General features: G+C 34.1%; 1 protein-coding gene across 2 annotated transcripts in view; it reads left to right on the forward strand.

Moving 5' to 3' along the window:
* Positions 1 to 13,377, forward strand: part of LOC149793157 (sulfide:quinone oxidoreductase, mitochondrial-like) — a 36,257-nt gene that overhangs the window by 15,463 nt on the left and 7,417 nt on the right. For both annotated transcript variants that reach the window (XM_089967087.1, XM_089967088.1), the window contains exons 5-7: positions 2,070 to 2,173; positions 8,806 to 8,911; positions 10,499 to 10,685. In XM_089967087.1, the coding sequence (XP_089823213.1) occupies positions 2,070 to 2,173; positions 8,806 to 8,911; positions 10,499 to 10,685 (397 nt within the window). The remainder of the gene's footprint in view (positions 1 to 2,069; positions 2,174 to 8,805; positions 8,912 to 10,498; positions 10,686 to 13,377) is intronic.

Consider the following 13,377-nt stretch of genomic DNA (forward strand, 5'->3'; position numbering starts at 1 on the left):
ACTACCAGTACAATTGAGAACAAGTTTAATTTTTTGACAGAAGCCACTTCGTTTAAAACCATCTAACATACATTCAGATTCCAAAGATATTTTCATTTCCACTCCTTATTAATGAAACTGTGTTCTTAGCTTACACTTTAATTCGAGTAGAAAGTATCACACAAAGCTTGTATTATTTATGTGATTGTGAATGGCCAAAATCAGGCATGACGGTTTAACATAGCTGCTCCAGTTTTTTAAATTAATATAAATGAACAGTTTGTTGGCTGGCCTCATTACTGACAAAAAATCTCCTTATCCTTGATTAAACAGTCTCTAATAAAAAGTCTTATGCCTACGTGTGTGCACATGCACATTCAGCTGGAAATGCGTGAATGTGTATAAATTCTTATGCTCAAACAACATAATGATTCACATTTTGGACATTGTTTTACACTAGAATTTTCTCAAATTTTCCTGTTTAACTGGTCATTCAGACAGTAATATAAAAGTGATATTTCTTTTCAATGTTTACATCTTTGTTTACCTGCTTTCAAGAAGACAAATGTTACCATGTCAGCTTGAAATTCAATGCTGATGTCTTACTGTATATTTAAAATGTACCATCCTTAGTTTCCAGTTAAGTAAATATTTCAAAATGCTGGGGAAATAAATAATAGGGTGTGATTTTCTGAAAACCAAAATTTAGAGCAGTTTCATGATTGTATTAACCATTATACAGGAGCTTATGGGATAAATACCATGTATTAAAAGAAATAATCTAATATTCTAAGTGGGTATCTTATAGTAATGATGTCAGTGACATGATCATGGATAGGGGAGCATTGTGTACTAAAACATACATCTGAATTAATCTGTCTTTCTCTGATGTATGTTTTTTCATTCTGGAGATCTATTTGATATATAATAAGAAACCAGTGCCAGTTCATAATGACAATAAATATATTAAACCTGAGATCCTTGGTCGGGAAAGTAATAAACCATGCTATGTATGTTGATCGAATGCCTCACATGCTGTATAGTTTATAGCTATTATATGCTCTGTCTCTGTGATAAAATTGATCGAAATATATCAAAATTTAAGATCTATCATCATCAGAAGGAGTATTTATGTGCGAATTATAAAACAGTTTTCATTACTGACATTTTTAACTTTTTTATTTCTTCTCTATATACATTATCATTATTCAGTTATTATTAATGTACAATGTGTATTCACTACGTTTGTTTTGTGAAAAATTGATAAAATCATAAATTGCCTTTTCTGGGGCATTTCAGGCAACAATACAACCGAAAGGCACCACTAAACATATACATGTGTGAAGTGTTTTAAATGAAAACAGAAATAGGTTTCAGGTGTAATAAGTTGAGCCAATGGAAATATATACATCATTTATACATTGTTTCAAAAGAAAAATCAATTTTTGTAAGTCTTTTTATTGACTGCTATGCACATTGGCTTCAGACGCACAATTTAGGATATACATGTTTTGGCAATATTCGTGATAGGAGCTTTTTTAACCTATGAGTACATAATCCACAAAGATAGTTTATACAGTGTAGAAGAAAACCATGGGAAATTTAATTATTATTTTCCTGTATTAAATGCAACCCTGGATAAAAATCAAATATATATTTAATATTTTCTCTATACAAGATTTGTCTCTGAGTATGAGCTGAAAATGACTATTAATGTACCATTGATAGAGGTAGGTACCCTACCTCTTTACTCAGTCCACATGCTTTGCTTCTGTTTTTTTAAAATGTGCTACCATTTTGATAACACAATGGGGCATTTTAGTTGGCTACTGCCCATCTTTCTGTCCCAAATCTTTCTTTTTTGCAATACAACAAAACTTAAACTTACAGCCACTTTATCATCGTCATAAATAAATGACATGATTAGATTTTCTTTTAAAACAAAACTGATTTTTAATGCCATTATGGGCATTTCTATCTTCAGACTTGCCAGGTTTGTCATCTATTCCTTAGTCAAGACACTTGTCACACTTTATCATGGTTATAAGCACTGTAGATGCATTCGTCATTTTTCAAATACTAATTTTCAGGCTGGCATCAGAGACAAAACAAATATAATGTTCAACACATCTCTTGGAGTAATATTTGGAGTGAAGAAATATGCAGAGAGATTATTAGAAATTGTTAAAGAAAGGTGAGTTGATTGTATTAGTGGTATATTTTTCCCCACTATAATTGAGCATCTACACCATAGATATTCGGCTAATGTGGGCATGTGAGAAAGCTTGCCAGTAGCTTCTCGTGGGTCGGTGGTTCTTCCTGGGGTTTTCCCGATTTTATTCCTCCACCATTAATCATGGCCTCCCATGCATAGCCTATCGTGTGCTGAAAAATGGCGTTAAACCCCACAACAACACCACCACCATAGATAAGGTCAGCATATGTAAGTTTGCTGCTGGCCATCAATCCATCCTTCAGTCATTTTGTGCACTACTAATATCCAAGTAATTTATGGATTTTGTGGAAACATGTATACATTTTGATTGTTTTCCACAGAACAGCAAAACAAACAAGGGGAGTGGTTGCAATAAGAAGACTTTAAAGCTGGCCATTAGACGTATCTCCATTCAGTGCCTACTGTATATGACACAGGTTAAATTTAAGGGACAAAAAATTTAAATGTAATATGTTATGATGAATGGTTCATTTGATCAAAATTATTTATAATACTAAAGTGAGAGAGGGTGAAAATGTACAGTGGGAGATACAAAATGAAATTAAAAGTCAGTGGGAGATACAAAATGAAATTAAAAATCAGTGGGAGATACAAAATAAAATTAAAAATCAGTGGGAGATACAAAATGAAATTAAAAATCAGTGGGAGATACAAAAATCAGTGGGAGATACAAAATGAAATTAAAAACAAGTGGGAGATACAAGTTGAAATTAAAAACAAGTGGGAGATACAAAATGAAATTAAAAAATAAAGAATGAAGATAATTAAAGGTGTATTAAAAATGAAGCATTTGGTTATAGGACAAAGAAGCAAACATTAAACCAAAATTAGAATGATCAGAATAATACTTGTGGCATGTTAAATATTTGGTAATACCTCTGATTTTCTGACAAAGGAATAAATTAATTTCAAGTATTCAAATTACATCTTGTAGCATTTTACATCTTGAAAATAATGAGTTACAACCTAGTGACATATAATGTACTCATTGCAAGAGAAATCACTCATTACAACTGAAATAGCTGATTGCAGGGTGAAAATTCTTTAAATTTTACTTTTTCTGCAGTAAAAATATTTGGTTTCCAAATTTCAACCTTTGTAAGAATACACTGTTTATAGGGGAACATCCAAAGCTCTCACTGGAATTTGTGACCATTTTGAATTAAATGTTGAACCATTATATACTCTGTTATCAGTTGAGCCCAGATGCAAACAGAATTGACCCTGCTCTGCCATTGCATAATTCACCATCAGGTCTGGATCAGTGCTGTTTACAGTTGGACTCAACTGTATAAGTGTTTATGCTGTTATATTTTTCACAAAAAGAAAAAAAAAACATTTTGTTTAATGTTCTAAAATAAGTGGGAATCAATTTTTTTTTCATTAAGTTCCTGATATTCAGTTTTTTTTATACAAAGAATATATATATATATATATATATATATATATATATATATATATATATATATATATATATATATATATATATATATGCAAAACTGGCAGTTTCTTAAAATATTATAAGTTATACTTTTCAATCTTCTGTCTATGTTGTACTGTGAATAATGGAAGTTCCATAAAAAAATAATGGTTTAACAAACATTGGATATTAATTTATATCCACAAATACTGTAGGAAAATCAGCCTGTCTCTCTGGTTGCACATGCAGAAAAATCTAAAATGGCATGGGCTTTTTTCACATTGTTTGCTCTTTCTTCTTTCATTCCCTGTTTATTTTATTCTTTATTTAAAGGATTATGTTTATGGTGCACATCCTGTTACTTCTGTTTCCAGATAAAAAAGATTGTCTTTTTTCATTGCACAAGTTTACTCCATATAATTCCTTTTTCTTTGATCATTTCTGTTTTTTAGATGAAGAATGCAAGCTGATGATATTAGTTAAAACAGGCAAACCATGAATGTCATAAGCTTACCCACTGTCTAGATAATCTGCACGAGTACCTATATACAGAACCATTTTGTATGGTGGTTATTTACTTTGAAGCCCATGCAGTATTTTTGTCAGTAGCAGATAAACTTTGCAATATTTACTCTGGCAGCATGGACATAAATCACAGTCATGAATAAGTAACATGTGTTAACTGTTTCCTTGCCACAGCTGGCACAGACACTGCAAAAGCTTTTTGCACTCAATGTGAGACCATTTCACTCGAAAATCTACTCATTAGCTTGCTTCCTATAGTTAAGTGTCTTTGTTTTAATATGAAACCCACTGCAAGGATTTTCTAGCAGATAATGATAAAATCAAAAAAATTACAAATAGTAAGCATTGTTAACACTTGATCACATGTATGAAGTGCCATATCATATGTTAAAGTTTATACAGAGCTTTAATGAACTGTTATCTAGCTAATGTGAGAAAATCTTCTGTGCTTACTGGAAGTTTTAGACTCATTCTAGTGACTGGTCAATTAATCACACTGGTTTTCTTGCTTGTTTATTTAATTCTAACCTTTAGCTGTTGTGTAGTTTAGCCACAGCTGACCAGAATATGAAAATTGGGCATGTCCTCAGAGATAGAAAGGCATGTCACAGGGAGAAACAGTGTGTCCTTTGAGAATTTCACTTTTATTGGAGGGGCCCCGAGTGGCCGAGTGGTCTAAAGCGCTCTCCGTTACGGATCACTGCCATCACACCTCTGTCTGCGTGGGTTCGAGTCCAAGACTCGGCTAGCGTGGGTACGTGTGAAAGCCTGCCAGTAGCTTCTCGTGGGTCGGTGGTTCTTCCCTGGGTTTTTCAGGGTTCTTCCTCCACCATTAATACTGGCCGCCATGTATAGCCTATCGTGTGCTGAAAAATGGCATTAAACACTACAACAACAACAACAACAACTTTTATTGGATCCAGAATATCGGTCAATATTTAGTAAAATTGATCCTTATAAAATACTGTGAAAAACCTCTTGATTTTAGATCCCAATCTCCTTTTTTTATTCAGTCCCACTACTTGTCTTTTGAAATGTTGTGAGGTGTGACTGATCCATCTCAGATCCTGAAAATTTAATTTGTGACTAACTGGTCTAGGACCATTCAGACTCTAAATTGCCTGGGTCAACATAATCTAACAGCTAAGTCTGACGTGAATATGTACACCAGTAAATTAACATGAACAGTAGGTAGCATAGGTCTCGCTAGGATTTTAAAACTAGGAGTCCAGGACTCGCATTTTGGTAAAAATAGGAGACCCACCAGCAAAAGTCGCAGTCCCTTCCCAGAACTCTATGCAAATGAAAGAAACTATTGGTAATTTCTACATTCTTTATAACATTGACATTAACATGACTCTGTTTTGGCATCAGAAAGAGGCTCAATTTTGTCAGTCCAAAAAAGGTATTATTGGCATCACACACTTTTCTTATACTTGACTACTGTCCCATCTGAACGTTCAATTTTAGCAGCTTTAGCTCTCTTCTGAATCTCATTACAATCTTCATCAGTTTTACCGTTCAGCTCCAAAATACTATCCAAATTTGTGAGCGGTATTTATCTAAGTCTAAATATGTTTTGATTCCGAGGTCATGTGCACTGCTTATTCTGCTACATTCGGAAATGAACAAAAGTATGAAAAATAAAGTTGTTTATTTGATGTACTCTTATAAATTACCACAAATACATCTCTGGATCTTTCTGCCACTGAATTCAAGTACTGTAAATATCAGTATATTTTAACACCCAACCGCCAGTCAAAGCCTTTAAACCTGCTGCCCAGCTATTGCATCATGTTCTGATGAACTCTTAATAATGGCAACAAGTACCTCAGGGGTCTTTCAGCCACTGAATTCAGTCATTGTAAATATCAGCATATTTTCCCACTCTGCCACCAGTCAGAGTCTTTGAACTTGCTGCCCAGTTCTTGCGTCATGTTCTTTGGATGTACTACTCTTCTAGTAACATGTACATCAAGGGTTCTTTCAGCCATGATCAATCCATTTTCACACAAAGCAGGTGGCTGAAGCAGGACTGGCATGTCTGAATTTTGCCGCCCACCTATTACATGCATACAGAGGACTCTGCCTAAGTGATTTTCTGCATCCCAGATAAAAAATTAGCATCTAAATACCTGTGATGAGACCTTTGGGCAGGAAATTAAAAATTAATACAAACTCAGAATTGAGACAACTACGCTATTGTTTTCATTCATATAAATATCATACTTAGCTTAGCAGCTTAAAGTTTTCAAATCATGTGATCATGCATTTATTGGTGGATCCTCTCTGAATCTTGGTACGGTAGTTAGCTAAAACATAAAATCTAAAAGTAATTAACATCAGATAAAAACAAATTTTCAAACATTAAAATAAAATAGAACACATTTGCCATTCAAAGCTTGTTTAGTGAAACAGATGGGAGAACATGGTTAGTGAAACAGATGGGAAAACAACCAATAAAGTTAATTTATAAAAGGTCAGTGGCCCATAAAAGGAACAATTCTTTTGGCATATGCTCGAGTTTTCTCTGACCTTTCCCTCTCCAATTTAGATATTTCAAAATATTTGTTTATGATTAACTAGTTGTACACTCAGGTTTGTAAATGCACAGGGAATCAGGGTCTTGATGATTTATAGGTTTATGTTTTGTTTACTAACAATAACCTTTCTGATGCAAGTAAATATGCTCATCACTTGTTTTGTGTGTTATCAGTGGGATGGTTATAATATTGGATGTGGTTTTTTGAATAAGGCTGCCTCTGGATATGCCATAAATGCTGTATAAAATATAAGGAACCTAATCACACTCAACCCATGGCAAAATCTTTGTCCATTGATTCTGGAAGGTCAGAATACATTAATTATTTGTATCATCATTTCCGTCCTTTTTGGACCTGGGACATTTGTCTTTTAGTGCAACATGTCTTGTAACAGAAGAAAATTTTTGTTGTTAATCTGCTAGTAAATCCTTACTTAAATTGTAGCATCTAGAACATATGGTAGACAGATACTCTTTATGCTTTGTTTTAGCACTGGTTGAGAACAGACAAATGTTTGATTGATGAAGATCAAGCATAGACTGGTAATCAGCATATTGCATACTAAATTTCAGTAGTTTAAACCAGTGGTCTTCCAATATCAAGCAAATTCTCCTTGTATTAATGCATTTTAATCATAGCTGCCAACCCTCACAATTTGGCATGAATTTCATGACTTTTTCAGCAATTCATGGATTCACGCCGCCCCAATTCTCTATTATTTTAAATCTTTTATAAAATAACCAACTTCCCATTAAGAGCTAGTCATGATATCAGCAGTTGCCAAAACGGTCCAGTACTGCTAGTCGCAATATTATTGGAACTATAGCTGATTGGTACAGTTTGCCTGGTTTTAGGCAATTTAGCGTATTTTTTAAATCTATAGTTTTACAAATGCTTTTGAAAGAAACTGGGACCTAACCAGAATTTTTGCTCCATGCATGCGCTGCAAGCACTGATTTGAATTACCATTATGCACCATTCTTGAAAATTTCTTCATCAACAAGGAAAAAGAAGTGTATTGCACAAAAAGTGAAGTTTAGTTTGGAATATACCAAAAATTGGCTGTGCATTTTGCCAGCAAACACCGATATACATCATGCTTTTTGCACGCAGTGTGCCTCAAATTTAAGTATTGGGCATGGTGGCAGAGACTATATGAGTAAGCACATCAGTAGTAAAAAGCACGTAGAGATTAGGAAAATTAAGAAATCACCCATTTCAGTTCTCGATGGAAGACCTGCAAGCTACCAATGCTGAAGCATTGTTTGTGAGTTTTCTTGTTGAACACAATCTACCTTTATCAGCTGGAGGCCATGCTAAACATTTGTTCCGACATATTCCCAGACTTGAAGATCGCTTCACGAATTCATGTCAAAATTCACAAAAAAATTTCCGTTTTCACTAATTCGAGCCTGGAGGGTTGGCAGATATGATTTTAAAGATTAAAAGGCACATTTTCTTCGATGTATAAGAACAAATAAGAAATATTAAAGATCCAACAGGCTAGTGTTGCTAACATATCATGGGCCCATGGCTAAATAGATTCTCTTCTGGACCTGAGATTACCATACGTTTTAGGCCCTGCAAGTTTGACAGTGGTAGGCATATAGTGTGATCATTGTCCATCCATCTGTCCTCATGTATCTGTCCACATTTCTGTCCATAATATTTTTTGTTGTTGGATTAGTTTCTGGCACATTGATAGGTCTCCAGGAAGGCTTACTGATACATAAGTGTACTAAATTTAATGAATATGTGGTCAATAATAATAATAATTTAGACTTTCCATTGCGGCCTTTGACCGTTTCGTGACTGGGAACTGTTACAGCAGTATATATTAATATAACAATTAGAATCTAGTTTAAAATAAAAATATGAATCAGTAAAGCTGGCAAGAAATATTATTACCATTTCCATGTTAATATGAATCAGTAAAACTGTAAGCAAAATGTCTCTAGATGATATTTTCATCACAAAATTTAAAAAAATATTTGTTTTCTTCATGAAGATTAAGCAAAAAGTTCTAAAGAAAAGGTTCTCTAATGATAGTTTATCTTAATTTTGATTGTAATTCCAAGTTTTGTAATGTTTTTCACTTTCAGAAATATTACAGTGAATTTTAAGAGAAACTTAATTGAAATAAATCCAAACAAGAAAGAAGCAGTATTCCAAAAGTTAGATGAAGAAGGGAAAACTGAGACTTACAAGGTAACCTGAATTCCAAAAGTTAGATGAAGAAGGGAAAACTGAGACTTACAAGGTAACCTGTATTCCAAAAGTTAGATGAAGAAGGGAAAACTGAGACTTACAATTTAAGCATAGCTTGGTCATCATGCAAGTTATAAAATGGTAATCTCTTATAAGCCATAAGCATTAAGAATTCATATTTTACACAAGACATTCAAGGTTTATTTTCTGTCTATGGCAAGAAATATTACTCCTGTGGATGTTTTAGATCTCTAAGAAAATTTCCTTCCAAATTTGTCTTGTGGACAAGGCATTAATCAGATTTGTGATTTTCTGTCTGGCAATGGATATCAGCATGAGAAAAAGTGGTCTTAGTTTTGTTTAGCATGAGGCACATTTGATTTTGTCTTAAAAAAATCCACCAACAAAAACCTAAATATTGTGAAACACATTCAACCTATGAAAATTTCATTGAAAAATTGCTTTTATCTGTTTATACAATTTCATCTCATTTCCTTACTGTTCTCTCTTTCCAGTTAACTCATTAACCCCTGGAGATTTTTATCATTTTTGTATTTGGGGGCTGCTTCTGAATACATACCAAAAATCTGCATCCAAGTGATTTCTAGTTGTGTTAGAAACTTCCTTGCTCATTGGCTATTTTCCTTGCACATGTGCAGAAGGGTAAAAGTTTGAGTTCTTTTTTTTTTGGTTTGCATGTTTTTTGCTTATTGGACAGATAAATTTCATATCCTGGCCACATTTTGCTTGAAATCCTCAACTTGTCATACTTTTTGCAATGATTTACTTGTCTTTGTGCGGTTTAGACTGCTCTGCCTTAGAACTGAGGCCAAAAATTTAAAATCTTAAATGACCTTGATACTTCAGAGCTCAGCCTTGGGATACTACCGTCTGATACACAGATATGGCACGAGGGGTTAATGAGTTAAGGAACTTGATAAACGTCTTGATAGCAAATGAAAGATTAAATAGGAACATGTGTAATCCAGCAGTAAATATTTTGATTAATATCCTATATAGTATACTTTAAATTTTGTGCAATTTGTTTATTTAGTCGCAGATTGAAAAACCTTGAACAAGATTTAAAGAAAGTAAATGTCATGATCCAGGTTACTTCATTATATTAAATCAGTTGAAGAAAGCATTAATCAATGATTGGCTTATGGCTGTCATAATGTGTAAGTAATTTTTTTATATCAAGGTATTCTGATCAAGATAATCTGTTTCTAACATGAGTTGGATATTATAGTTCCATCTAGATTTCCAAACAAGTGTTATCTTGAAAAATATGAAATAAACCAAAGATATATTTTAGGGCAATAGTATTTAAAAAAATAATAGTAAAACTCAATTAAAATTGGTTTTCTGTACATAAATACTGTTTGAAAAATCTTGCAACGTGAAAAAAATATTACTGATGATTTTATTTGTAATGTAAATTGAGATGCTTAATTGAAACATGTCAGTAAGTAATCACACTAAAATAATAGAAAGTAGGATGAATATCAATTAGTATAACAGGTAATACATTTAAATGCAATCAGGAAATGCTGTCCATTCTTTTGTAGTAAATATTTTATATTTCAGTATGATTTTATTCATGTGACACCGCCAATGTCTGCTCCTGATGTGTTGAGGAAGTGTACAAGTTTGATTGACCCAGCCGGTTTTATGTCTGTCAACAAGAATACTTTGCAACACACAAAGTTTCCTAATATTTTTGGGATCGGTGACTGTACAAATGTGCCAACATCTAAAACTGCAGCTGCTGCAGGTGGGTCATCTGATTACCAGTCACTTGGGTCATATGCATACATGCCAACCATTACGCTTTTGGCATAATCATTATGCTTTTTTTCACTAAATTATGCCTTACGTATAAATGTATATGGATTATGCTTTTTCGGTATATCCACCTTCCAAAAAAAATCTATTGTTTGTTTTCTCCTTTTTTTAACATCCCATTAATCCCACAGACCATATTTTAGAAAAGTTGGCTTCTACGTAACTACAATATACGGGTACGCTTGTCCGTGCACTTTCCTTACAGTATTATGTTCTATTTATAGCAACTATCCTAGTACCCAAAAACATGCTGGTTCTACTTTCAAACCTTCGTCCTCGTATTCTATTTATAGCAGCTGTATGGCTTAGTGAGGAGAGAACAGACTGGTTTTCTAATTTTTAATCTTTACTCGCAGATTCTTTTTTGTAATTTATATTTAGTACAGAACCAGTCTATAGGTATTTGGCACTAAAAAGTATAATTTATTTTATGAGAGCAAAAATTACTCCTTTCAAATAAACGAAACATAAAATAACAGAATCCTTCAAAGATGAGGACACGAGAGCAGCATCACATGACGTCTATTGCAGGCCATGTGGAAATAATTTTACTATTTGGCGCCAAAAGTCTTCAGATGTATTCTAGTCGATGTTTGTGTTAGAGCACGTATATTTTTTCAAAGAATTTCAAAGGTGGATCAGGAAAAGAAAAAAAACAACAAATCCTTCAAAGATGAATACATGAATGGCATAATACAGCGTTCCATTCTCGGGCACATGGGCTCGTATCATTGCTTAAAATTGACCTGTCATACATGTACTATATAGTACATGTATGACAGGTCAGTTTTAAGCAACGATACGAGTCCCTGTGTTCTAGGGCAGCATCATGCTCATTGCAGTCTGTGCGGAAATGATTTTAATATTGGGCATGGTGGTAAATTTTATGTGGAGAAACACTTGAAAACAAAGAAACACTTCGAATTAGCTCGTCTTACGAACTCCAATACTAAGGTAACTTCTTATCTACAGCAGAACTAAAGTGCGGACATGAATGTTATAAATGCAGAGGTGTTATTTACTGAGTTCTTAATAGAAAGATAATGAAGATCTTGCTATTGGTGCAGAAGCAAGAGAATTCATAGAACACAATTCTACTCTATCTGTGAAGGTGTTTTATGATAATGTTAGAGATTATTATGCTACAGCCTGTGATTACATGCTCCAGAAATTCCCCTATGGAGATGTACTTTTAAATGCTTCAGTTGCTGATGTAAATGAGTGACGGTCAAAAAGCTTCAAAAGTGTTAGATTCTTTGTCAAGAGATATCCCTTTCTATTACCATCCTTTTCTACCTTGGCTCATCTGGAAGGAGAATTCCTGAAGTTTAAAGTTGGGATTCTACCTGACAGTATACTTAATGCAGATAGAGTTGATGTGCAGTGGCACCTTATTTCCCAGCTAAAAGACACAATCACTGGACGATATAAATTTCCTTTTCTTTGTTAGGTTATGAAAGGAATATTGGTTCTTTACCATTCTAATGCTGACTGAGAGAGATTGTTCAGTATTGTTAAAAAAAATAAAAGTGAATTCAGATCCAGGCTCAGTAACCCAGTACTTTGTGCTCTACTGGTGTGCTTAACATTCATGGTCTCAGCTGGTACAAAATGTTTTACAATGCAACATGGATTCCTCAATTTGTCCACTTGGATTACACTTTTTCCTAGTCAAGGGTTTTTCATATGTCACAAATGACGCTTTCACTTTCCAAATGTTCTCATTGAAATAATTTTCTCAAATGAATTATTTTTACATGTTTCAAATAATGCAATTGAATGTGTGTGTGTGTGTGATTTAGATTTTTAATGTAGCTTTAACAATTTTTCAGGCATATCACTACGATGTCTGCAGTGTGCTAGTTTATAGTGATGTCTATCTCTAGGGCATCATGCTGCAGACATGTAGCACGATGTCCCACCCAGTCGCATTATCCTGACACCAGGCCGACCAGCCTAACTCTAACCTCTTAATGCTAAGCACCAAGCAAGGCAGCTATTAGTACTATTTTTGTAAGTCTTTGGTATGACTTGGTCGAGGTTCGAACCCGTGACCTTCCACATCCAAGGCGGACGCTCTAACTATTAGGCCACCGGAGGAATTGAATGTCATAAAATTGCTTTCACTTTGTAGTATAAAACAACCACTGCTATCACTGCTCTCATATGGCACAATCAGTGCAGTTAACTTTTATCACATTTTGCAACTACTGCTGTCTCACTTTGATTCTTGCACATTACAAATGTTACTGTAAGATGTAACATACAGCACAATGATATGTCACTGACTCTTTGTGGTTAGATCCAGGAGGTCACAGGCTCAAACCTAGGTTGAGTCATACCAGAGACTTGAAAAGATGGCACTAGCAAGCTCCCTAGCTTGGTGCTCATTAAGAAGTTAGTGCTAGGAATGATCAGCATGGAGTCAGGATAATGAGACTGGATGACACGTTGCTACATGTCTGCAGTACCAGTGCTAGACATCACTATAAACTGTCACACTGCAGGCATCAGTGATATGACTGAAATTTTTTAAACTAGGTTAAAAATCAAAATGACACATATACATATCTTGACACTATCCACCATCATATTGCTGATGTTGTCAGAAATGAATACAT

Source organism: Sinohyriopsis cumingii, chromosome 8 (genome assembly GCF_028554795.1).
Source record: "Sinohyriopsis cumingii isolate HCF-2022 chromosome 8, ASM2855479v2, whole genome shotgun sequence".
NCBI lineage: Eukaryota > Metazoa > Mollusca > Bivalvia > Unionida > Unionidae > Sinohyriopsis > Sinohyriopsis cumingii.